Below are 25,819 nucleotides of genomic sequence, written 5' to 3'. Positions count from 1 at the left end.
ACGGCCTCTGCCGCTACCATCGCCACTGATAAGCGGGCGGAGCGGTCAGCTATGATTGCTGATTACCGCTGGTCGCGGATCGCAATGGGGATGGGGAGCTGGCGCCGACTGCGCTGCCGAGGAATCGGGATCTCTTGTTTACTACGTAGCAGCTTTGTGCGTGCCCGCGAGACAAAGTGCAAACTTAATCGTCGAGACAAAGAAGCCACTCGGCCCCTCGGCAGAGATAGAAGATGCATCAGCCCTCCAGCTGATCGTTCCGCTCCAGCTTCGTCTGCGTATCATTACTATCGAGTTAGAACGGCCTGGGGGCGGGGGTCCAGAAACAGGCTTTGTTGTTTTGATCGCTGTGAGAGAGTAGCCTGGCCAGAACCGATGGAATCGGAACGTAGGGGGCTAGTACACAGAGAGAAAATTACTCAGTAATAATTGTATTAAATGTAAATGTGTTATACTTTTGGAGCACGGATAGATCTTATTGAATCGTATCTGTGAAGGGATAACAGACAAAGAAAAACCCATATGGGCACTTCCAAAAAAAAGTCCACCAAGCCAAAAACCTTGAAACTTGAATAAAACATATTTCCACATGTTTCTAATTAGTTGGATACTGAGCTTAACTACAAATTTGGAGTATAGTTTGATTATTTTTATGACAAACCCCACCAATATACACAAAAATCAGTTTTTGGCTATTTTTTTGTTATTTTTTGGACCTGTCTTCTGTTGTAAATTTATCCTATAGGAATGCTAATATGTGACATTTTTCTGTACTGAATGCTTCATTCACATGCTAAACTATTAAGTTAAAAGCAAAACATCCAGCAATTGAGAGATAGAGGTAAAGAAATCCGCTTTACAAAACAGTCGGAAAAAATGTCCCGAGCGACATGTCCCGAGCGAATGTGGTTGAAACTGCATAAAAAAAACGGCAAAGAATTTTTGAGTAAAACCAAAAGCATTTCACAACGACATGTTTGAACAACATTCTAAAAAAAATCGCATTTAAATATTCCATCAGAATTTGCTAATTTCTGGTGTTGTATGAACTTCCCCGAAATCCACTTCTATTTTTGTCCCGAGCGAATACGGCAGTTTTTTACCGATATCTTAAAAACTAAAAGTGGTGCAAAATAAAGATTTTTACCAAAAATAGAGCTTAGGAAGGGTGAAAAGAAAAGCCAATCATTAAAATTAAAATCCATTGTTTTACAATTTTTTTTCAACTTTAAAGGTGTGCAAATGTCCCGAGCAACATTTTGGAAGTGCCCATATATTGTTAATAATATTTATTTTATACATTTATGTATTATTAGGATGGAAATCAGAAAAAAATGCCCTTATCGTCTTCCTTTTATTTTTAAAGGAATGTAGCCAACTTGCTGAGAATAAAATTGCCTCGACTCATACCATTTGCTTACGGTCTAAAGTTGTCTGAGTGTAGGCAGATGCACATGCAAAGTCCCCCACCTACCGGCTATTTATAAGTGTGCGCCGTCGCCAAAACAATTTAATTATCACTTAAGTACTTTAGGTTCCGCTCGCCCATGGGCCTGCATTTCGTTTGCCCAAGCAATTAACGGCGGAGAAAGGCACGGGTAGTCGATGAGTGGATGGATGCTGAAGGTGCTACCGCTCCCTTACATTGTTTCCTTCATTTCGTTTCGCAATTCTTGTATGAGGACGTATTTAGACTGGCTTATCGAGCCTCTTTATTTGAATTCTTGAGCTAGCAGAGAGACCGGAAGATAGCAAATACCCCCGCTGGAGCCGTGTTATTGAACCCCCAGCGTGTGTGCTCAGCATTTATCAGTTCAGTCAAGAGTTTACAATTAATCCGCCGTTTCGAAACGTCCACCGCCCGGAATCCCTGCCCAGATGCCCAGCTCATCGGGTTTCGCATCAGCGCGGCTGATAGCCCCTCTGAACTTTTTGTTTTGCTCGGAACGAATGACGTGGATGGATTGGGTCTTCAATAGCTCAATCTGTCGTGCTAGCTAATAGCCTCTCAATAACACAGAGTTGCCTGAAATAGTTACCTGTGGGCCCCTGTTAGGATCTGAACTCCATAGTGCAGTTTATTTGACCGGTGCTCGAGTTGACAGCTTAAGTGGCGAACCTGAGTTACTTACGTTTGTTTAGGGCCTTGCCTAAACAGCCCGAACAGAGCTTCAGATGACGGGCATTATCTGTTAGTGCCCACTTTCTTAACAACCGAAGGGAACTGGCTTATCAATCCGGTTGCCAGGCAGTCAAGTGCCAAACACTTCCCGAAACACACACAACGAATATTAGCAGATCAGCATATCAGCCGTGGATTGGAGCCAAGCTGTTCCGAAAGTGATCCAAATATATTCCAGCCAGCGCCCCTTGATGGAACTCTGATCGTTGGCCATGCAGGTGGCCAACATTCTGCATAGTAAGTTTGAAAATGAAAACATTGAAGAAGACTGACTTTGACACGACTTTCGGGGGCTGTGGTGGAGGTTTGAGGTGGGGGCAATTGATGACACGCCACCAGAGCTAAATTAACATATGCGTACGCCGCTGTTGTTGTTTTGTTATTATTTATTGCATCATTTACAGCAACAAATGCGCCATTTTGTACGACAGTTTACATAAACAGAAAGGTCGCTCGCATGCAACCCGGTTAGCCTTATTGGCATGCAAAGTCGCCGCGGAGTCAAGCTTCGGATACGGGTCGCCAGTTAGGCGAGTGTGTGGTGTGTGTGGTTGGTCTTGGCGGGGAATGTCACAAACATTGGGGCGATAATGTCTTGGCTCGCCTTCTACGCAGTTGCCGCTATTGAGCAACTGCCCTTGTCGATCTAGAATTAGGGTGTAGGGTAAGGTTGGGGCACATTTTTTAAAACCAAATGCTGAAAATTTGTTAGGAATCATACTTTAATCCTACTTAAACTAAAATACGCAAAATATTAAGAAGGTTTACATCTGCTTTAGCCTAGTAAGTAATATCGAAAAAATGGTTTAAAACAAACACAGTCAAAGTTTTTTAGCTATTACAAATTTAATTGATTTTACCATTTTTTTATATTTTTTAGTTTTAACTTATAAGTAAAACTTAGAAAGTCTGCATGGGTTTCGTTTTGGTGTTTGTATGATTTTCAAATGTTCTTTGCAACCCAAGGTCAAAGTCCGGTATAAATTACGCTTAGTTCTACTAGTTGGTTCGTAAAAATAAAATCCCATATTCGAATAAAAAACCAAGTCTGCCCCTGAATCACCTGGCGGAAATTCTCCACCCGTCTACTCAGAACTCCAACTGTGAAAATACAACTAACTGGGCAAATTATTATTAAAAATCGCATTAGTTTCATTGATTTCCCCCAGCTGATTGGTTATGTAAATGCAGCCAGTTTCAGCCGCTTGTTATTTCCACAGCTGGATTGGCGCATTCCCCAGAGCCCGTTTATGCTTAGCCCGGCTCTTTGGCAAGATTACGATTCTGGGCAGGCAGCAAACAATCCTTTCGCAATGCCAGCAACAAAGCTCCATCGGCCATAACAATAATTTGCGATCGCTGGAGCTGTCAACTTTGCATACATTCTTTGACTGCAACCTGTCGTCGCTCGTGCTTGTGGATGTGTTTTCTTGTGCTGGGTTTGGCAACCGACCCGTGAGTCACTTGCCACAACAACCACAGCAGCTATCATAATCGCTGCGAGTGGCCGCGTGTGTTGGTGTGGCAATCAATGAGATTTTCGGAGTGTGCAGCATAAAACGGAACGCGCAACGCAACGCAACGAAACGAAAGACTTCAATGCAAGGCAAGGCAACAAACTTGTTTTATCAGCCTGCTCCAAACACATGGACCGCCCGATGCCGATCCTCTCGAGCTTTGATCGCATGCGTTGCACTCGCGAAACCCAAGCAAAAGCTCCCGCTCGCTTACTCTCGCTTTTGCTGTGGCAAACCTACCTACCTGTGGGGTTTTGCCTACCTGTTTATCAGGTTTTCGAGTTTCGCTTTGTCGCAACGCAAAGCCGAGCTTCTGGCCGAGCTTTCGCCGCCTGAACATCTTACGATCTTACGTCGGGGGGCCACTTAAAGACGGCGACTTCAGTTACTCGGCGGCACTGCGAGCGTTCGAGTCGTTGACGATTTTTGCCGGCGGTTTAGGCAACGTTCCCTGCTCACCGTTCACCGTTCACCGATCCCCGTATACCGTATACCGATCTCCGTGCACCTTCCACGTTCCACAGTCCGAGCCCAAGAATCTTGGCTTGCACATCGGACCGCCGCAAGTCCGTGTAACCGTCGAACCCAGTGTGAGTGAGTGTGTTGGCTACTGGCCTGGCTATTTGGAAATGCCTGTGGTTTCCAGCCCGTCCCGTTCAAACCTGCCGCACCAGATACAAGTATTTTAGTACCAGTGGCAGTTGCAGTGGCAGTGTGTTGGGGCAGCTATCGGAATCGCATTCCTAGGAATCGCCTGACTTCGATTGTTGTTTCTGCCCCGATCGGTGGCAGACCCTTCCGTTCCCCGGTCCTAGTGCGAATCCACATCCCAGTCCCCAGTCCCCAGTCCCCAGTATCCAATCCCCAATCCCCAACTTCGACTCCAATCAGAGAGCTGCGGATTGAGCAAGACCTTGCCCAGTCAGCCAAAATGAAACCACTTCGACAGCGAGTTCGCTTAGCAGCGCTACAAAAGCGGAAAATCATTGAATTATGCTTTGGGGGCCTTTGATTTTGTTGTGTTTTTATTTCTGTTTCGGTTTCTGTTGCTGTTTCTGTGCTGCCTCCGCGGCTAAACGCTGTCTGCGGCCCTGCCAAAAGCGCATTTGATGTACGTGCATAGTTTTATGATTACTTGTGTGGAAAAAGTGAAATTTCGCTCTGCACTCCACTCGAGCTGCCACGAAGCAGCGGCTCAAAGCGAAATTAAATAAAACGTTAAAAAGCTAAAAAGTTAACCAAAACACACATTTACAAGACGCGCGATCCGAGATCCGAAATTAAGCATGCGCAGGCAAGAAACCCTAAGATAAATATAAATACTCGTAAATAAATAAATAGAGGGGCCTGCAAGCTTTTGACCACATAACGATGACGATTATGTGAAGGTTGCAGCAGCCAAAGAGCTTTGGGCCCTCTTCATGTTCATCTCCATCATCAGGTCGTTTTTGCCTCATCTCCATCTCCATCTCCTTCTCCGCCGCTGCCCAGTGCCCAGTTGATCATAAAATTGAGGTGACAATTGCCTGGCTTTGTCTTTGCCTGCTGTTGACACATTTCACTGCGAAAGCAGCTAGCTGCCAGCAACCGCAAACAAGACTCTGCACTGACCTACTGAAAGTCCAAGATGAGCCACTTCAGTTTCAGTTTTAGTTTGAGGCACATGTCTGTCACGCCATTGACGACGACATCAACATTGTTTAAGGCCCAAATTTAAAACCCATTTCGTTGCGTATTATCAAATGCAGCCCGGTCACGACAAAACGGCAGGTGAATTGTCAGCCGCTGGCTCACTTTTTTGGCCGTTCAGTGTCACAGTGGCCATAATCAGCGGCATTTGGCAAACATACGGGGATTCGAACTTTCAAATACCCATTAAAGATGTGGGATAAGCAAGGGTTTTCAATTCGATCGCTCTTATATCAATCCCATAAATATTATACTTTCTTCGCAAAGAATTATACATATCTAATAGAGGCGGTTCGAAGCTTCAATACTTTAAGAGATGTATTTGCAAGAGTTTTCCTTTCTGGAAACTATTACTTTAGTTTATTTTTCAAGCCCAAAAACACTCTCTTCGTAAACAATTCTACAACGACAATTCTCGCATTCGTTATTTCAACAAATCTTGGCAGGTAGTCACTCGACTTGTAGGGTAGCGGCTCACAAATTGGGTCAGGGTAATTGCTTACACTAAATAGCTTCTACCGCTTGTATTTTGTATTTGTGCAACACTTAAACACAGTGAAATTATGAGACGGCTCAGCCCGATCTCTGCGCCACCAAGCCGATCAGAGCAGCAGAAGCTGAAGCAGCGGATGTCTTCACCGTGATTCCGCTTTCAGTTCAATTCCAATTCATACAAAACGTGTGTTTAGAAAGTAAGTTTCTATTGAAGTTTGGATTCTGGCCAGGCGATTCGCGTTAACCGCAGCAGCAGGCAGCTGCTAATTGAACAGCCACAACAAGTGAAACCAAAAATAAAATAAAACTATTACATCAGCTATCGCATTTCGTTGGAATGCCGAAAAGCGCCGCTGTCTGCGGTATGGACGCTATTGTTATGCCAAGGTGTTGTTGCACTCTCCAGTGTGCCGCGTCTAGAGTTTTCCATTTTGCATACTTCGGGGGAGGCTGAGCCCGGCTGATAACAGTTGCTCAGGTTCTGGAAGTAAACACTTGGCCCACATTGAGTCACTCCGAGGTCTGTGTAAACATTTGGGCCGACTCTGGCTCTGATTCCGAGCAGTGAGCAATCTCAAGGGTTCCAGCTTTTCGTTTTCCAGTCGACGGACTAAATCAACCCAGTGGGCCGTGAACACAGAACCCAATTAGCAGGCAGGCGAACAGCTGAAAATGTGGGTAGCCAAGTTCGAAATTGAAATCACTGATTAATGGCCAACTAGTGTCGCCGAAAATTCATTTGAGGTGAAATAATTATTGGTTAATTAGTATTCAATGGGCATCGGCAGCAGCCATGCCAACAATGGTGGATCCGATGCCCAGCACAAAACCGATACCCATCCACCAGCCAGCAAAATATTCAGGCCCAGCTCGAGTTCGACGAGCGACGGCAGAGCCAGAGAAGTAGAAGTGCGACCTTGTGGGGCTCGGAAAGCGCAGTAAACTCGGCAAATAATAAAACTTCGTCGCTGTGTGTGCGTTGATAGGGTAGAGCGAACTCAAAGTACAAAGTTTAACGCTTTTAGCTGAAACACAGTGGAGAAATCATTAAACGAATGGCCATTTCCGCGAGCATCAAAGAATCGGAGACCCGATTATCGCCGCGTTGAGTTGAGTTCTTGGAGATTCGAGGGGCGGACGTGCCAGATGAAACAGATCCATCTGGAGTTAACCCATCGCACCGATAAGCGGTAGTTTGTATGCACTTGCTGAAAATTGGATTCAAATAGGTCCGCTTCATCGAGCCGCAATTAAAATGTTTCTATTGTCTAATGGCCGTGCGACGCCTGCAAATGGGCCGCTGGCCATTAGCCGAAAACCATTTGCTTCGTTTTATTTGGCTTCGTTTATGAATATGAATAATGGCAGACGACGGCGCTCTGCCTGGAATTGTCAATAATAAAACGTTTCGGTTTACGCACGAAAGATACATGCATGTATCTTATAAATCTGAGGTATTTTGCGCTTGCGCAGCCCTGGCCTCGGTCAAGGTCCCCCACTCGCAGGTCGATCTCAGTAGCGTCGGAGAGCCTGTCAGCCCATTAAAAAGCGCTTAATTGCCCAAGGTCTGTCCTTGCCAGGAAGGGCGCACTGAACGGGCTGTGCTCTCGCTATTTGCCAGCACAAAAGATCGCTGACTCGAAGGTTCTGGAGTCAGTCCCCCAGATTGGTTTTTCGCTTTTGTGCGCTGTGATAAATCAGCTTTTGGCTTTTCGACAAAGCGATGTCAAAGCTGCACAAGGCCAACACGCCCCAAAACGTGTCTGGGTCTGGGGTCTTTGGGAATCTCTCTAAAATCTGGCATGTGGAGAAAAAAGAATGAGGGTGATCATGATCGCAAAACGATGGCCGCGACCCAATGTCGCTTAGAACCCAGTGATCAAGATGATATTGAATGATTACTTTCCTGTTTATCGGGCTGCCACTGGCAATTATAGATTAACGAGCCGAGACTACAATTTAACCGGTATTACGGCCAGTCTGTCCGTGTATCTCTAGGTCCCCGTGAACACAACGCGATATGCTTTATATATAATTTTGTTTTGCATTTTAGTTAACAACTGCAAGGCGAAACCCCAACACCGACTTCGTCATCATGAACGGGCCGAAACACAAGTTTTGCACAAAACTCTCCAGCACATATCTCAGGAAATGGTGTAAGTATTCCCTAGCGAAGATAAGATATAGGGGCTTTGGTCCAGGGGCTGTTACTATCAATTAGCATCTCATTGTATAACGGCATTCTTCGCATACAAGAAATTACCATATGGATTTCCACCTTGATTATCGTAATAAACCCATCCAACACTTTATGCAACGACGCAATGGGAGGTGGAATCACCAGTCAAGTACTCAGTTCTCTTAGCTGTCATAACTCCACGTGCCCCGTTCTTGTTTTGATCCGAAGCTACAGCACACAGCTTCTATTTGTCCGACTGGTTAGACTGGTATGCGAATGGAAATATTCTTATTAATTCCGAAGTACGTATAGGACAAACTGGATATTTGCCCAACACTTCCCTTTCCCATAATCCACATTACTTTTCGTGTTGTAACTTTCCAGAGGTCTTCTGCCAGGGATACTCCGAGTCCCAATCCCAATCCGGTTATAGTTTTAAGTAGACTTTCCAGTTCTGGCCTCTCGGCGTCTATAATTCGTTTGCAATTATTCAATCACAACTAATTGGGTGTATTTATAGATAATGGGTGATTGTACAACTGGGAGATAAAGGTCAAAGGGTCAGTGATTCATTCGAGATGCTCGATGAGCGCTGAATAAATATTTATGTCACATCCCAATCATTGCTATTGAGCGGATTCAGCCGAGTGCCAACTCAAATATGAGGTCCGTGATCAAAGCCAATACACTTTTCACGGTTCCCCACCTCCCCATATCAACTGACTCATCCCATTTATCCAGTAATTTATGCATTCGGTGAACAATTGTTGAACAATTCACTTTGGTTTTCCAGGGATTACGATCGTCGTGGCGTCGGCGCTGATAATTGGCGGCATTGTGGTGGCCTGTGAATTCTCCGTGCTGATCGATGCCGTCGTGGACCGAATGGTGGCCCTGCGTCCCGGCGCCAAGACCTTCGGCTGGTGGGCCAAGCCCCCGGTGGAGCCCAGAATCAGCCTGTACATCTACAACGTAACCAATGCGGACGACTTCCTCAGCAACGGCTCCAAGGCCATTGTCGATGAGGTGGGGCCCTACGTTTACAGGTAAGTGATCTTCATTTGTAACGAATATGACATCAGTTTGTATTGAATTTAAACATCTGTAGCGAGACCTGGGAAAAGGTGAACATCGTGGAGAATGACAATGGCACGCTGAGCTACAATCTGCGCAAGATCTACTCGTTCCGCGAAGACCTCTCGGTGGGACCCGAAGACGACGTGGTTATTGTGCCCAACATTCCCATGCTGAGTGCCACCTCGCAGAGCAAGCACGCGGCAAGGTAAGTACTCCACGGCCCGACAATGCAGCCCCTTAACTAACCCTGATCTTCGCTTGGTTCAGATTCCTGCGTCTGGCCATGGCCAGCATCATGGACATACTGAAGATCAAGCCGTTCGTCCAGGTGTCCGTGGGCCAGCTGCTCTGGGGCTACGAGGATCCGCTGCTCAAACTGGCCAAGGATGTGGTGCCCAAGGAGCAGAAGCTGCCCTACGAGGAGTTTGGCCTGCTGTACGGCAAGAACGGCACCTCCTCCGACCGCGTCACTGTGAACACGGGCGTCGACGACATCAAGCAGTACGGCATCATTGACAACTTCAACGGACGCACCCATCTGCCCCACTGGACCACCGATGCGTGCAACACTCTGGCCGGAACCGATGGCTCCATCTTCCCGCCGCACATCACCCACGACCGCATCCTGCATGTGTACGACAAGGATCTGTGCCGCCTGCTGCCGCTGGTGTTCGAGAAGGAGGTGATGACCTCGAACGAGGTGCCCGGCTACCGCTTCACCCCGCCAGAGTGGGTCTTCGCCGATGTGGACAGCCACCCGGACAACATGTGCTTCTGCCCGGCCGGAAAGCCCTCGTGCTCCCCCAACGGACTCTTCAACGTCTCCCTGTGCCAATACGGTGAGAATGAATGTGGAAGACTGTTTGCGATCGAGTGCTAAAGTAAGGTTATCCGCAGATTCCCCCATCATGCTGAGTTTCCCGCATTTCTATCTGGCCGACGAGAGTCTGAGGACGCAAGTGGAGGGCATTTCCCCGCCAATGAAGGAAAAACATCAGTTCTTCTTCGACGTCCAGCCTGTAAGTTACTTAAATCATCCAGCTCCTATGTGTACTTACTGTATTACGTATTCGCAGAAAATGGGAACCACCCTGAGAGTGCGCGCCCGTATCCAGATCAATTTGGCCGTGAGCCAGGTGTTCGACATCAAGCAGGTGGCCAACTTCCCGGACATCATCTTCCCCATCCTGTGGTTCGAGGAGGGCATCGACAACCTGCCCGACGAGGTCACCGACCTGATGCGCTTCGCCGAGCAGGTGCCGCCCAAGATCCGCGTGGCCCTCATCGTGGGCCTGTGCGCCCTGGGCGTGATCCTGCTGCTGCTTTCGACATTCTGCCTCATCCGCAACTCGCACCGGCAGAGCACCCTGCACCTGGAGGGCTCCAACTACCTGGCCACCGCCCAGGTGGACATGAACAAGAAGCAGAACAAGGATAACCAACCCGCCAGATACTAGGCGCTCTAGTCGGAGACTGGTCGCAGTCCGAGGGTTCTCTGGGTGTCTTAGTTTAGTATAAGCAGTAGCTAGGAACTGGGACTAGCCCATCCCGTTTCCACATACCCAAATCCCAAATCCCCAAGCCCATTCCCATTCCAACACCCAATCCCAATCTCAATTGCGTCTCTGTAGTTTAGAAGAAATGGAGCTGGGAAGACTTGTATGTATTTGTATGTGTATCTGTATCTATTGTATTGTATGTAGGTTATCTTTGTAAGTAAGCGTTATGAAAATTTTGATGTGTAGTCTACCGAATCAGTCGTGATCGCTTAAAGGCTCAAAGCTTCGACTTAGACTTTTATTTGTTATACCAAAACGGAAACCGATACCGTACTTGCTGTCCATTACCCTGTTGAAATTGAAATTTAATGTCCAGATAATCAAGTCACAAAACTCGAAACGTTTCTCAAATAAAACAAAGTTCCGTCCTCGAATATAAATGTGCTTCATTAGACCAAATGCTGGACGAGATCCGCATAGAATATTTCTATTCTATAAATACATAATTCTATCGATTGAATGTACAATTTATATGCATTAATGTGTACAATAAACTACGATATTATTTTAATTAGGCATTCCCATAATCCACCACCAATCCATTTATGCCTCAAGAGCTGTCCCATCTTGGGAGATTATTGTTATCCAAGCCTTGCAGTCTCTCGAGCTGGTTACCATTGGGCGTATATCTCGTTTCGGATTTTGATAAATTTATTAGATAATAATGAAAATAATAATGTGTAAAAAGTTTTTTGATTAATATAATTTTGTAGAAAAGGTATTACTCATACGCACCGTATGAACGCTGAGATCTTGGAAACTACAAAAGCTAGAAGGTTGAGATTTCCCACACATATTATTGGGCTTCTTACGCAGCGCAAGTTTATTTTAGCCGAGCGCCACGCCCTCTATCGCCCAAAATCGCCCACTAACGATTTTAAAATGTGTCTGGCGCCCATACCTTTAATACCTTCTCGGAAGTATAAATGCAATTTTGTTGTGTATATTTATACCTATCGAAATGTAGCAATTTTTTAAATCGGACAATTTATTAAAAAGTTATACGCAATTAAAAAATTATGTATATCCATCTTCCTCGCACTCCCTTTAGCCGAGTGACGGGTATTAGATAGCCGGGACACCAACCCGACTATAGCGTCCCGAAAGTATGCAACATTTGCGCATTAGGCCATTGGAAATTGAAATCGGCTCATTCTTGTATAAATGTAATATTCATTCAAGCACGTAAAGCTTTATGAGAATGTTGTTATGTTTGCAATAAAAGGATACCGGCAATATCAAGCCGCACAATAAATATAAGGACAACGAAGGCAATGCCCTGAAAATACTAAGGTAATGAGTAGGCAGTCCCGAATGATAGGATTATACCAAATCTAATGAATATTTTTGTCAGTACCTCCATGCTAATTTAAACAAGCTAAACAAGTGTCATAAACAATAAATAAACAAGTAATTTGGCTCCGAATAAAAGATGACATATAGCTTCATTCAATTCGAGCATTCCTTTATTATAAGCTCTAAATATTTTATATTTTCAGTACTTTTATGAGTGAAACTAGTGTCATAAAAAATAAATGTTTTGGTTCCGATTAAAAGTGTAAGTGATCAAATAGAGCGTCATTTAATTAGGGCACCCATTGACCTATTTATAAGTTTTATTTACTTGAAAATTACAATGAGCCTACTAGCGTTTCTCACCTCGAACTTCGGAGGCGGACATATGGGCCAGACCGGATTTTGCAGCATAGCCATAAAGATGTCTATTAATAAGAGATTCCGAGCTGGGACAAGATCAGACAGACCAGCTAAAGCCAGACTTTAATGGCGAGTCATTTGTTTCGTTGCACGTTTGGCTGCCCGCGGCACTGATAAGAGCAGAGTGCTCTGTCTGTGGCTGATAAGGCACCACCTCCGGCGGAACCCCAGGACAGAGTCGCCTGTTCAACTGCAGGCCATCCACACCTGCTGCCTGCAATCAAGGTCAGCGGTATCCCGGTGGGGTCTGTCCGAAGGGAGGTGGCAGTACAGAAGTCCCTGCCCTCCCTGTAAACCCTGTACTCTCCCAGAGCAATCTGCGTAATGGACCATTTCTATGCTCGGGTCAGAGATCCCTTGTTATCACTGTTATTTCCCAGAGTTGGCATAAGCAAAATCAGCTCCCTGACTTTGCTGATAGCCTTTCTGCTATTCGGTTTTATAAACTTTGTTTTCATTTCATTTCGAATCAAATGAAACAAGAGGGAGGTGGCTGGAAGGCGGAGACTAGAGTGATAAGTGATTGCAAAGCAATTGCCGAAAGCGTTTAGAATTGAATTCAAACGGATCGCGTGTTTTCCCGGAATCGGACGCGACTTACTCCGGTCTCTGCCTTCCAACTTAGCCCAAAAATGAGGTTCGTTCAGTGGGTGAAAATAGTGCTCTGCCTGGTTCTTGCGGCCGCGAATATCTACCTCTTTGTGGTGTCTCTTGGCGCGGACTATCCCATCCTGGTGGCCCAGCAGCATGTACGCTTCCGCCAGGAGATGCCCACCATGGACAGTTGGATAAACTCGCCGTTCGGCAAGCTGAAGAACTACGTCTTCAACGTGACCAACGCCGAGGAGTTCCGGAGCGGCCGCGACAGCAAGCTGAAGGTTCAGGAGATCGGCCCCATCGTATACAGGATCGTGGGCTTCAACGATATCTTGGAGCGGAACGCGACCAACGTCAAGTACCGCAAGCACCGGTACCGCGTAGTGGAGTTCCTGCCGGAGGAGAGCGTGGCTCCCGACGTCCTCAACTGGACGATTACGTCCACCAACAACGTAATACTGGGCACAGCGGCCAAGCTCAAGAAAACGTTGCCGATTGCTGCCTTGGGCTTCGATGCGGCCCTCATGATGGAGGATATCTTTGTCACCGAAAGCGTCTACTACTTCCTATGGGAGTTCACCCGTCCGCTGCTGCAATCAATCTCCAGAGTCTCCAATATTAAGCCCAACGTCGCCGTGCTGTTCAACGTAAGTGTTTTGGTGATCTTTCCCCTCTGTGCTCCTTGCTCACCCCTCCCCCAAACAGGCCCTTAAGGAGAAGGAGGAGGTCTATACGGTGAAAATAGGCCCAGAGCAGGGCATTGAAAACTTCTTCCGGATCGAGCGCCTCAATGACGAGATAATCATCCGGGAACAGCGTCCGCACATGCGCCGTTATGACTCCGACTCGTGCCCGTTCAATGTGACCGGTGCGCTGGACAACTCCCTCTTCCCTCCCTTCGTCCAGCCGGACACTCCGCTGGACATCGTGGCTATCGAGTCCTGCCGGGTCCTGCCGCTCACCTATCAGCGCAGGGAGCGCTACAGCGGCCTCGACACCTTCCGCTACACGCTGCTCCAGGCCAACCAGACGCCTCCGGGGTGCCTGGACACCAGCTACGGGGTCAAGCTGCACGACGGCATGTTCGACGTCTCGCAGTGTGTGATAAGTACGTGCTTAAATATCCAACAATATAAAATAATCCAATAATCTGTTCAACCCGAAGATGACGCTCCCTCCGCCTTTTCGATGCCACACTTCTACGGCAGCAGCTACAACTGGAGCGAGCACTACGAGGGATACACGCCCAATGCCGAAGACCACGAGCCCTACATTCTGCTGGAGCCCGTCACCGGCATTCCGGTAACGGAAAAGTATCGCTTCCAGTCCAACATTCCCATTCCGGATCTCAGAGGGTTCAGCAACCGGTTGAAGAGGTTCAGCAACATGATGATTCCCAGCTTCTGGTACGAGTTTGTAAGTACCATGCTGCCTTATAAGTTCATTATGCTAAGGCTCCGAACCCCCTTAGGAAATGGGACAGCTGCCGGGCTTCGTGACCGCCCTGATGTTTATCAACGTGAACGTCGTGCCCCACATGCAGCCGTACTGCATGGCGCTCTTCCTGCTGGTGGCCCTGTGGAGCGTCCTGAAGGCGATCCGAGTGGCCCTCGGCGATCTCGGCTATGTGGGTCTCTTCCGCAAGCTCTGCTGTGGCGGCGACATGCGCCCGGCCACCGTGCTGGAGACCAAGTTCCAGGCAACCGCACCCTCCCTGCATGTGACTGTCAAATAGTCCGTCTACCGATGTGATTTACTTCCCAGACTGGACCCGTGTGTATATATGTATACAAGACTTAGTTTTAGGCTAGAGGTGTAGCGGCTATCAGTAGTTGGCCGTTGCGTAATATACGATTAAGAGGAAAATTGAATGTGCCTCATTTCACCTTATCTGTCAGCCCGCCAGACGGCCAGGTCTAAGCGGTCCTCCTCCCGCCCTGCGATCCCTCCCCTCGACGATCCGGCGGTTTGAGGTCGCGGCTCTCTGTTTGATTCGCCCCGCCTCTTGGCGTGACACTGAAAACTTGGGCACGTACCGAGCCGAAGATTTATTTTGCGTTTTATTCAATCTGTGCATTTACTTTTTTATTGTTAGTATTTCTTCAGCCTCTGCGTCGCCGTTGTTTTTGTGGATTTTGCGGTTTGTTTACTTGTGTTTCGCCTTGTTTGCTTCTCCTTTTCCTTCGCCTTCCTGAACCTGAACTTTTGCACATGTCTCATGATCTTCCCGAGCCGCGATGCTGATGCCCTGTATGACTTCAAGGTAAGCCACCCTTGGACCCCCGCCATCCCCTTTTGATCCCCCGTCCCAGGGAGTTTTTTTCCTTTCCGAACACCGAACACTCTCGATTTGCATAAATCGATACCCCTGCTCAGAGCTGGGGGCTAAGGATGCCCCAATTTAAATGTTAATCACAGCGGACAAGCCGAAAGTTGTTTGTATAATTGGCACGAGAGTTATGTCACAGGTGGAGAGTCAACGCGGTTGATTTATTGACCTCCCTAGCCCAGACCCAGCGGCAGACCGAGCGGAGCTGATCTTTCAAGCTAGCTAGCCAGCGGATCCGTAGAATCGCATCGTCTCCCGCGTCAGAGTCGTAAAAGCGCTCATAATTATACGAGGGTATAAAGTGTATTTTGGCTTTATGGGCAATTACTGCTGGCCCCACCAGACTAGAATTATCTTGAGCCAGAGCTGGGCTCCATTAGCGGGCTCTGTTTGGGTTTCAGTTTCTGTACCAGGTGACAAAGACGAACTGAAAAACTACAATGTCCACCTGCACTGGGGTAAATCCCAATTACTCAGGCCAGACCAGTTGGAAGCGATCGATCGGGGGGCTGCGCCAAAACAAAACAAAGTCACACACGCCCGAAGAGCTTTCGAAATCTGGTTAAGTCTAGACTGGTGCGTGCGATTCATGACGCCAAAGATAATTAAAAGGGAAATGGAAATGCATAAAAGTGATTACAACATAGTGATTACAAATGCGCTCGTTAGCTCGGGAAAGAGTCGGAAGCCAAACTCCACTTCGGCCTAAGACCGACTAAGACCGAAAACCGACTGGCAAAATCAACATGTAAATTTTAATTTTCACGTACGTCAATGCTTTTCCTACGAATTTCAAACGTGAACGGGTAAACAAACGATCGCTGAGCGAGAGATGAATCTGTGATAGTAATAAAACTCCCATTCCATTCCACCCTTTGAACCGCTTGGCCCGACACTCGGACAGCTTGCCGAAATTCAGCTGAAAAACCTTAAGTCAGTCATCGAAAATCCGGTTCGGTTTGTCAGCTTTGGGTCTACACTGTGCCGCGACTTTGGCCAAACCCTCGGCCGCCCCTCCGCCTGCTAAAGCTCCGGCGGCCAGAGAGCTGGCCATTGCGCTCAGTGTAGGAGCCGTTAAAGCCCTGGTATAAAAGCCAGGCCGACAGGCTAACTGCTCGCAATCCAAGCTGCGCCTTCGCACGCACCACAACTTCGTCAGCCAGGCCACCGAAGACCTCCGGAAGAGAAGTGAGTAAGCCATTTATTCGTGTTTTCGGCTTAGGCCAAGTGCCCCAAAGGAATTGAGGAAAACGCGCAGGCAAGCCCGCACCGATTGCGTAAACCAGAGCAACTGTCCACTGCACGGATTTAAATATCATGCCACATAGAAGTCGAAAGCGGCAGCGGCTAAGACGACGTGGTCGTGAAATTGTGAAATCTTCTTTATAAAATATTGAAGCCAAACGATCGCCAATTAGTATGCATATGCGATATATATGCCAAGGGCCATAAATAATGCATGAAAAAGTGGTGGGCTGCGCAGCGATCGCCTCGGATGATTCTCCCGGCAGGCGCTTAAAACAAGACAGTTCATCTGAGACTGGGCGGCGCCTTCTAATTAGATGCGCAGCCGGCAATCAGATGTCCCACTTCTAAGCAACTGCTGTTTTTGCTCGCTCACCGTTGCTAACTTGAAACTCTCGTCTCCCTTGCAGCACATCCTCCAAGATGAAAGCCTCGCTAGCCATCGTGTTTTGCGTGATCGCCGGTCTGGCGGCCGCCGCTCCCGAAAAGCAGTACACCAGCAAGTTCGACAACGTCAACGTGGACGACGTTCTGACCAACAACCGGGTGCTGAACAACTACCTCAAGTGCCTCATGGAGAAAGGTCCGTGCACGCCCGAGGGCCGCGAGCTGAAGCGCCTGCTGCCCGACGCCCTGCAGTCCGACTGCTCCAAGTGCACCGAAGTCCAGCGCCGCAACTCGCAGAAGGTGATCAACTTCCTGCGCGCCAACAAGGCCGGCGAGTGGAAGCTGCTCCTGGACAAGTACGACCCCAAGGGCATCTACAGGGCAAAGCACGAGGGCCACTAGGCTCTCCGCACATCCACAGCACAGCTACATGCACTCATTCCACATGAACCTAATTTAAATCAGAGATCCACAGTAAAGATTTTAGTTTTTTATACCTAAATGCGGCAACGAAACTTTAATTCCAACGCAGGGGGTGGCTAATATCGGCTAGGGGGCGGCGAACAGAGGCGGCAGGCGGAAGGAAGCCTGTGAGTAGGTGTTATTTGGTCTCGTTGATCAGGTCGATGGCCCTAAACTGGTTGGCCACATTGATGGTCCAGTCCGAGTGCTGCCCGGCGGTGAACTCCTTCACGAAGCGGTAGTTGCAGATGAACACCTTGTCCTGGTACTCGGGCAGGGTCCTGCAATGCATTGGGGTTGGTCAGGGGATAACTTTATGCAGGGCTTTAACTCACCCCATGTTCCAGGGAATCTCCTCGCCGCGCTCCCGCATCTCGGACAGACCACGCATCACATGGAACACCATGGTGATCTCCACGAAGCGCTTCTGCAGCTTGTCGTTGGCCTCGTCAAACATAATGCCCACCTGGTAGGGGAAGCTGAGGTAAATGTCGCTCTCCTTGATCTCCAGCTGCCGCCGCTGCGTCATCGAGAGCTTCTGGATCACGGGCCGCAGCTCCGCAATCGCCTCTGCCGAGACCAGCTTGTCCAGCGAGTCCAGGTCGCCGCCCATCAGTCTTGAGGACACCACCTGTCGGGGATCGGAAGGATTAGAAGGGTCTATGACAGCCGGACTATAGCCCACCTGCAGGGCCTGCTTGGCGCCGTATATAAAGTCCTTGAGCTGGAACTCGCTGTCGAAGTAGGGACGAATGATAAACTGGATGGTGATCCAGTTCTTGAGGCTGTTGAGCGCCGAGGGCCACACGATCTCGGGGAAGTCCATGAGCCGGGGCAGTCGGTTGGGGCTCTCCCGGGCCTCCTGCTCCTTCTTGTCCTGCTCCTGCGGCAGCGAGGCGAAAGACCGCCTGGCCGGCTGTGTGGGGTTTGGTAAGGCGGCTGCATCCTGCATCCTAGAGACCGCCACCGTGGATCTGGGCTGGAGACGCGTCAGGGAGGACCGGGCCATGCCGAGGCAGCGTCTTAGCGTGTGCTGCATGGCGAAAATTGCACTTTTAGCGGTGCAATTGGGCTTTGATTTAAAAACTGTTGTTATTGCACAGAACAGGTAACATAAGGGCTAGAGATGGGCGCGTGCCTGTTTTGTGCGGCACGGCACGACACGAGCACGAAGGCACACACACAAGGCGACAATTTCAAAAAACAAGGCACGCACCCGCCATAAAATAATAAAAGAATTGCTGAGTTAGAAAGCACTGGCTTTTTGTGAAATGAGGGGAACTTGCACCTGTTCACGAGAACCTTATTCGTGATTATTCGTGCCACGGCCAAAATCACGGCCCGCGCTCAACTCTATCATGGGTCCTTGCCACCCCGCTCAAACTAGATAACGCGCGGTGCTGCCAGACCTCCGCCGCCCACACTAGCTTACAAAATAATATTTTGCTCCACAGCAATTGATTGCAAATTCTGTTAGTGTTAGAGACCTAGATCACGAAAATACCACTTATTTTTTATTCGATGGCACAGTTTTTTTTTTTAAAGATTTTTTAATCTTCAAAATGTTAAATTTCTGATTTTTTTCGAAATTTAATTTATATCCCGGCTCATATCCACCCAATTGAGCCATTTTTCGTTTAATTTTTAAGCCAAGAGATCAGAGCTTAACTTTGCCATACTGATCAATATGATTAGATAAGTGATGGCAGGGGAGCAGCTCGACAAAGATGAACAATGTGTTTTTTGGTCGACTGTAGGTCGGCTGTATATATCGTAAAAACTCGAAATAAATCCGTCGAAAAATCATAATGGGTACAAACTTAAAGTTTACATCCTGCCGAATAAAACAAGCTGGATATGGCCCGAATCCATGGGAAATTGGATTTATGGTGGATTTTTAAAATTCGGATTTTTAAACTTTTTTCGGTTGACAGAGTCCAAATTTAAGATTTATCATAGGAATGGAGCGATTTCAGTAAAATTTTGTATGAAAAGGATCAAAAAGCGGCTAAAATAGTAATTTTTAGCTATTTTCAAAAAATCATCAAAATCCGTCGAAAAATCATAATGGGTACAAACTTAAAGTTTACATCCTGCCGAATAAAACAAGCTGGATATGGCCCGAATCCATGGGAAATTGGATTTATGGTGGATTTTTAAAATTCGGATTTTTAAACTTTTTTCGGTTGACAGAGTCCAAATTTAAGATTTATCAGAAAAGGATCAAAAAGCGGCTAAAATAGTCATTTTTAGCTATTTTCAAAAAATCATCAAAATACAAGGAAAAATATTTTGAAATTTTTTTTTTGCAGTTATTATAAATTTTGATTGGGGAAAAACTTTGCATCAAAACATTTTTGTTTTAATCCCCAGGAAAAAAGTTGAAAATTTGTCCTTAACAATAAATTTTCTAATTTTCGAACATTTTAAAGGATGCTTAATGGGTTAAGAGCATTGTTGTGTCATTTAAACGGAATTGAAGTGCTCTTTCTATAGGTCCCAAAATGTTTCTATTTTAAGTTCAAAATATGAGCTGATTTAATTTTAAAATCTGTAAAAATAATTATGCCGACAAGTGTAGTTACCGCGCGGCGCTGCCAGACCTCCGCCGCCTATCGATGTATCGATAACTAACCTCTAGAAAATGGTGCTCACTTCCTGCTGTCAAATTTTTCTTTCTTTCTTTCGCACGTCGAGCAAGGGTCGACAGCATGAGGTAGATTTGAGTTTGTTAATATGCGCGAAATGCCGCTCTCGCAGCGTTAAAATGTGTGCAAAGTGTGATGGAGTGGGGGCGTGCCACCGCGGACGCCCGGGCGGCCGAGTGCAATTCAGTTTTTGCGGCAATTGTGAAATAACCAAACGTGCGCCGCTCACCCACACGCGCACACACACATGCATAGCGCAGCACGCTGTTTTCGATGCATGGTCGACTAACGAATACCCCTCCTTTGCCTTTGCAGTTCTCTAAAGCTCCAGAAGAGGCTCGCAGCCTCCGTACTGCGATGCGGCAAGAAGAAGGTCTGGTTGGACCCCAATGAGATCAACGAGATCGCCAACACAAACTCGCGTAAGTAGCACGGCCCAGGTGGAGCAACAAGGTCCGACTAACAACCCTCCTACCCCAATTGCAGGCCAGAACATCCGCAAGCTGATCAAGGATGGTCTGATCATCAAGAAGCCCGTCGTGGTCCACTCCCGCTACCGTGTGCGCAAGAACACCGAGGCGCGCCGCAAGGGCCGCCACTGCGGATTCGGAAAGCGCAAGGGTACGGCGAACGCCCGCATGCCCACCAAGCTGGTGTGGATGCAGCGCCAGCGCGTCCTGCGCCGCCTGCTGAAGAAGTACCGCGACAGCAAGAAGATCGACAGGCATCTGTACCACGACCTGTACATGAAGTGCAAGGGTAATGTGTTCAAGAACAAGCGCGTCCTCATGGAGTACATCCACAAGAAGAAGGCCGAGAAGCAGCGCAGCAAGATGCTGGCTGACCAGGCCGAGGCCCGCCGACAGAAGGTGCGCGAGGCCCGCAAGCGCCGCGAGGAGCGCATCGCCACCAAGAAGGCGGAGCTGGTTGCCCTGCACGCCAAGGAGGACGAGATCGCCGCCAAGGCCGCCACCGCGGGTCACTAAGCAGTCCGGCCTCGCTAGTCGAGGTGCCCCATATTGATAGTACTGTTTGTCATCTGAATAAAACACCTTTAGTTTGGCCGAAATGATTTTGTACAAACGTGAAACGCTCCCGCTTCTTAATGCCGTTTATCTGTGGCGATTCAGGAAGATAAGATGACTGTGCTTAATTACGGTCTACCTAGTATAGGTGCTTTATTGAATCTGCCGTTAAAATCCAGTTTGGTTAACTCAATTGAATATCTTGGCGAAATGTGTTGAACGATGAACAGTTTTTGCAAACCGGTGTTAAACAATTAGGAAAAAGTATTTCTATTTAAGTATCGGGATGTAAATTCTTGCATGAACTTCATTCCCACAATCCCTTTCCTTAAAAGCCTATTTTTCGCCTTCTACCTTAGAAGGTAGACCGGTAAAATTGTTATTATAAATGTTTTTTTTGGCAGATCTGCAGACTTTACGTTTGCACTACAAACATTTATTAATTAGAATTTTTGGGGTTCATTTAAAGTTTTCATTTGCCTTCTTCAGGTGGTCGAGATCGGTGCACTGGATTGATACCTCCTTAACTCTTTTTCGTTTTGGATTTTTTCTTAACTTCTTAATCAATTTGATCATTGCACTGACTAAAGGCTGGAATGACATTCCTAAACATGGCTAAATTTATTAGCTGAATGTTGTGATTATTGTTTGCATTATAGCTTGCGTTAAAAAAGCTGTTTTTAAAATTGAAATGCTTGGTAAATGAAAGCTAGTGACATGAATCTTTTGACCAGAGTAAAAGCGCTTGGATCGTAGGTTAATATAGCTTGTTTTGCAATGCAAAATTTGCATATATGTATAATATACATATACATTGTACATTGTATATGGGCACTTCCAAAATGTCGCTCGGGACATTTGCACACCTTTAAAGTTGAAAAAAAATTTTAAAACAATGGATTTTAATTTTAATTATGGGCTTTTCTTTTCACTCTTCCCAAGCTCTATTTTTGGTAAAAATCTTAATTTTGTACCACTTTTAGTTTTTAAGATATCGGTAAAAAACTGCCGTATTCGCTCGGGACAAAAATAGAAGTGGATTTCGAGGAAGTTCATACAACACCAGAAATTAGCAAATTTTGATGGAATATTTGAATGCGATTTTTTTTAGAATGTTGTTCAAACAAGTCGCTGTGAAATACTTTTGGTTTTACTCAAAAATTCTTTGCCGTTTTTTTTGTATGCAGTTTCAACCACATTCGCTCGGGACATGTCGCTCGGGACATTTTTTCCGACTGTTTTGTAAAGCGGATTTCTTTACCTCTATCTCTCAATTGCTGGATGTTTTGCTTTTAACTTAATAGTTTAGCATGTGAATGAAGCATTCAGTACAGAAAAATGTCACATATTAGCATTCCTATAGGATAAATTTACAACAGAAGACAGGTCCAAAAAATAACAAAAATATAGCCAAAAACTGATTTTTGCGTATATTGGTGGGGTTTATCATAAAAATAATCAAACTATACTCCAAATTTGTGGTTAAGCGCAGTATCCAACTAATTAGAAACTAATATCGGTGCAAAATCATGTGGAAATATGTTTTATTCAAGTTTCAAGGTTTTTGGCTTGGTGGACTTTTTTTTGGAAGTGCCCATATATATATATTTTGTAGCTATACTATTTTATTCACATTTTAATTCGTGAAACCTGCAAGGGTATTCAAACTTCGGCTAGTCAAAGCTAGCTTCCGTTCGCTTTAAATAAAAAATGTTGCATTTTTTTGTTACTTGGCTAATGCCAAATACGAGTAAAGCTTCGAGTTCCGTTCCATCGGTTCCGTCCAGTGAACCGGTGAAGCTTTTACGATCCAACCCGCCATTCTATGTGGCGGCCCATCATAAGGCCCTGAACTGCAGAACTGAAAAGACGTCTAGACCACAGCATCTTAAAAATAAAAACAGGAAGGTATAAAAAGGATGAAAGGTAACAAAATGTCCAAGCCAACGATGACTTTCCAAGACTTCTTGAGCAAAACCATTGACTTGTGTAAAAGTAAGTACATAGCCATACCGGAGGGGGAGAAAGAAAGATACGGTAAGCATTTCGAGGCGCTACGCTCTATAATTTTCGGGATATTGACTGCGAAGAATGCCCAGCTGAACAGCCTCATCGTGGAGTACAGTTTGGAAGGTATGTCCAGGTAGTCGCCCCAGCGGATCCTTCCCTCGCCGGGATTCGCTGGACCTTGGCTGCACTTCAGCTGAAACTGCAGCCTACACCCGTTCCCTATCCCCACCCACTTTCCTCCATGAGTCAGAGTACTTAAGTATAATAACCGTGATAAGAAGTGCATTGCTCGTAAAGATTACTATTCTTCGCGCTCTATCGTATATTCGGTCGAATTTTATACCCGTGCTTCGTAACCATGATACCCTCGTCCCGCTTTTATCCGTCGCGCCGCGTTTTTCGATCGTTACTTACCGCGTAGTTTCCGTTAATTTTCGCAGGGAGCACGGGAGATAATCTTAAAGTCGCGAAACCCAACGAATTCGATTTGGTATTCAAGCTTCAAATTCCGTATTATGAAAGCATCATCGTGACGCGAGATTCGAATTTTCCGGGCAACGTTTTTCTCGATATGACGCGCGTTTTAGAACTACTTAAGCAGGATCCCCGCGAGGATTACCAGGGCATCTTGAAATTGCTTCAGCTTCAACTCGTGAACGCGCAAAACTTCCTCGTCGTGGACAAACTCCGTTCCTGGCTCCAGAGCCTTTTTAGCCAAGCGCTCAACCGGATCAACAATCACGTGGAGGTAGATGGCATCGTGTCCGCGCTTAAATACAAGACCTGTGGGCCGGCCCACACCATATTCGTGTATGGGGAGCTGGAGTACTCGGTCGATTTCGTACCTGCCATCCGCCTGGGGGCCGAACAGAACGTCTTGCTCGCGGATCAGTTGAAATACTTTAGGCGCGCGAATCTATTTTACTGGGAGGCGATCCCCAAGCTCCTGAAAGTCCAAACCCAGACCAGCAGTATATCGTTTAGGTCCTCCTTTTACCCCGCCGAGTGGGCTATGCTAGAGGGTACGCACGAAAATTGCCGGGATGCAATCAAGCTTATGAAGAAATTTCGCGATGTTAAGACCAACTTGGGCAACCTCAAGAGTTACTATATTAAAACTTTGTTTCTTTGGAAGATTAGCAATGAGCCAGAGTCCTACTGGGAAAATCCGCTCACAGTCATTTTGACCGAGGTAAGCATTCCCCATTGTTGACCTCTGGGCGTCATTAACTTGTCCAAAAATCCTCCAGATGTTTGAGGACCTGGCGGAGCGTTTAAGGCTGGGAGTTCTTCCCTTCTTCTGGGACCCCGAACTGAACATGTTCCATGTGTTGACGCCAGACCAAGTGAAGGAAATGTACAAATGCGTCCGAGGAATCCCAAGTGCGCTGAGGGAAGCCGGAGTCCAAAAGAAGCATTACTCTCGACATGTCGTTCATCGAGTGTTCTGTGAGTTCTTCTATCTTGAATGAAAGGCCTTAATGACCAGACCTTTTCTTTCCGTAGGCCACAAGGAGGAGAGAGATCTGCAATGGTGCTCCAAGAGGATTAGCAAGCAAAAACGAAATGGTGTCAAGCGCCTAAAATAGGAAGCAATGAAGTCCAGTTAAACTGCCTGTTAGGAAGTCCCCGTTGTATTAACCTTGAGGATAGGATTCCTTGGAGAAAGCTACTTAGAGCGTTTAAAATTCAAGTTCCGGAAAATTATTGGATCACCTACAAATATTGGAAATCTTGCATTTCTAAGGGGTCGTCCATGTATTATTCAAGTATCAGTTCTGAAACATTGGTACTTTTCAGGATTTGATTTACTCTTGTTGTCCCAACAACTGATTACCTAAAGGAAAGAGGTTGAACGCACCTAAACTTTGATGTGGAATATATGGATAGTCCCTTATTGATGTTAATCAAGAAAATTTAGTAAGAAATGTAAAGTATTTCGAATTGAAAATGAATGTGAGTCTCATATTGGAGACCTTTAAAAGTCAAACATCATATTTTAAATGAAAATTTGTATACAATTATTGTGAAACCTTGTATGAACATTAATGCAACATATCCAAAAGGAATGAAGTGTAAATTCACTTGGCCCGTAAGTTTGTTTATACTTCATGACGCATTATTAGAAAACAAGGCCATACGAAAATGAGGAATATTTGTGAAATCTGTTATATATAAAACTGATCAGTACACACCATATCTTGTTTGTACTCTACGTTTGACGTGTTTTATTAAAAAACGAATGAAAATCAGAAAATTACTCATCTTTATTTGATCATTAAAAACTAAGATAATACATTTTTATCAACCCAATAATGTACGCATTTCCTGAAAGCACTATAAGTTAAGGTACATGGAAAACAAAAACGTTCGCTATGAGAACATCCTCTGAATACTTTCTATATCCCTTTTTGTCTAGATATGGGACCTCAATAAAATCATAGTACGATTCGTATTTTTTAACTTTGAGATTATGCTTGTTTTATTTTGAAGGAAAAAGGCAGGTGAAAACCCTGTTTTCGTCGTTTATTCCTAAATCTAGTTTTCATAAAAAAAAAACATTATTTTGTCCAAAACAAAGCAAAATGTTATCCGAAAATAGAATTCCATACCTCTTTGAGTTCGTACTAAAATTCCCTGTCGATTGTCGTTCAAACCTAGAAACGTAAAATGAAAGTGAATTCTAAGAAGTCTTCAAAATC

General features: G+C 46.1%; 6 protein-coding genes across 10 annotated transcripts; 5 read left to right on the top strand and 1 right to left on the bottom strand.

The window, feature by feature from the left end:
- Positions 1-2,253: 2,253 nt before the first annotated feature.
- Positions 2,254-11,209, top strand: emp (epithelial membrane protein). Of its 4 annotated transcripts, none has more exons than XM_070214034.1 (7): positions 2,267-2,419; positions 7,937-8,039; positions 8,856-9,108; positions 9,171-9,344; positions 9,407-9,978; positions 10,037-10,158; positions 10,216-11,209. In XM_070214034.1, the coding sequence occupies exons 2-7, from the start codon at positions 7,979-7,981 to the stop codon at positions 10,594-10,596; spliced, it is 1,563 nt and encodes a 520-aa protein (XP_070070135.1). In that variant the 5' UTR covers positions 2,267-2,419; positions 7,937-7,978; the 3' UTR covers positions 10,597-11,209. The 4 variants fall into 4 exon arrangements, with proteins under 4 accessions (XP_070070136.1, XP_070070135.1, XP_017010426.2 ...); XM_017154937.3 differs by lacking the exon at positions 2,267-2,419 and adding an exon at positions 4,155-4,289; XM_017154936.3 differs by lacking the exon at positions 2,267-2,419 and adding an exon at positions 4,187-4,293.
- A 1,615-nt stretch (positions 11,210-12,824) lies between these two features.
- LOC108066393 (scavenger receptor class B member 1) lies at positions 12,825-14,882 on the top strand. Its single transcript, XM_017154888.3, has 4 exons — positions 12,825-13,658; positions 13,717-14,119; positions 14,177-14,427; positions 14,483-14,882. Exons 1-4 carry the CDS (start codon positions 13,047-13,049, stop codon positions 14,744-14,746), a joined length of 1,530 nt encoding a protein of 509 aa, XP_017010377.2. The 5' UTR covers positions 12,825-13,046; the 3' UTR covers positions 14,747-14,882.
- Positions 14,883-16,262: 1,380 nt separating this feature from the next.
- Positions 16,263-17,474, top strand: Phk-3 (Pherokine 3). Its single transcript, XM_017154892.3, has 2 exons — positions 16,263-16,528; positions 16,996-17,474. The coding sequence occupies exon 2, from the start codon at positions 17,009-17,011 to the stop codon at positions 17,372-17,374; it is 366 nt and encodes a 121-aa protein (XP_017010381.1). The 5' UTR covers positions 16,263-16,528; positions 16,996-17,008; the 3' UTR covers positions 17,375-17,474.
- On the bottom strand, positions 17,454-18,578 carry LOC108066395 (m-AAA protease-interacting protein 1, mitochondrial). Its single transcript, XM_017154890.3, has 3 exons — positions 18,120-18,578; positions 17,770-18,065; positions 17,454-17,715 (listed from the first exon to the last, which is right to left on the bottom strand). Exons 1-3 carry the CDS (start codon positions 18,471-18,473, stop codon positions 17,574-17,576), a joined length of 792 nt encoding a protein of 263 aa, XP_017010379.2. The 5' UTR covers positions 18,474-18,578; the 3' UTR covers positions 17,454-17,573.
- Positions 18,579-20,034: 1,456 nt separating this feature from the next.
- On the top strand, positions 20,035-21,172 carry RpL19 (ribosomal protein L19). Its single transcript, XM_017154891.3, has 3 exons — positions 20,035-20,150; positions 20,398-20,504; positions 20,569-21,172. The coding sequence occupies exons 1-3, from the start codon at positions 20,146-20,148 to the stop codon at positions 21,066-21,068; spliced, it is 612 nt and encodes a 203-aa protein (XP_017010380.1). The 5' UTR covers positions 20,035-20,145; the 3' UTR covers positions 21,069-21,172.
- Positions 21,173-22,944: 1,772 nt separating this feature from the next.
- Positions 22,945-25,068, top strand: cGlr2 (cGAS-like receptor 2). Of its 2 annotated transcripts, none has more exons than XM_070213372.1 (4): positions 22,945-23,240; positions 23,558-24,309; positions 24,368-24,566; positions 24,624-25,068. In XM_070213372.1, the coding sequence occupies exons 1-4, from the start codon at positions 23,027-23,029 to the stop codon at positions 24,704-24,706; spliced, it is 1,248 nt and encodes a 415-aa protein (XP_070069473.1). In that variant the 5' UTR covers positions 22,945-23,026; the 3' UTR covers positions 24,707-25,068. The 2 variants fall into 2 exon arrangements, with proteins under 2 accessions (XP_070069473.1, XP_070069472.1); XM_070213371.1 differs by having other exon boundaries at positions 23,223-23,240; positions 24,258-24,309.
- The last annotated feature ends 751 nt before the right edge of the window (positions 25,069-25,819 follow it).

This window comes from Drosophila takahashii, chromosome 2R (assembly GCF_030179915.1).
Source record: "Drosophila takahashii strain IR98-3 E-12201 chromosome 2R, DtakHiC1v2, whole genome shotgun sequence".
NCBI classification, from domain to species: domain Eukaryota; kingdom Metazoa; phylum Arthropoda; class Insecta; order Diptera; family Drosophilidae; genus Drosophila; species Drosophila takahashii.
The sequence above is the reverse complement of the archived record's forward strand: the minus strand, read 5'-3'. Positions and strand labels throughout refer to the sequence as shown.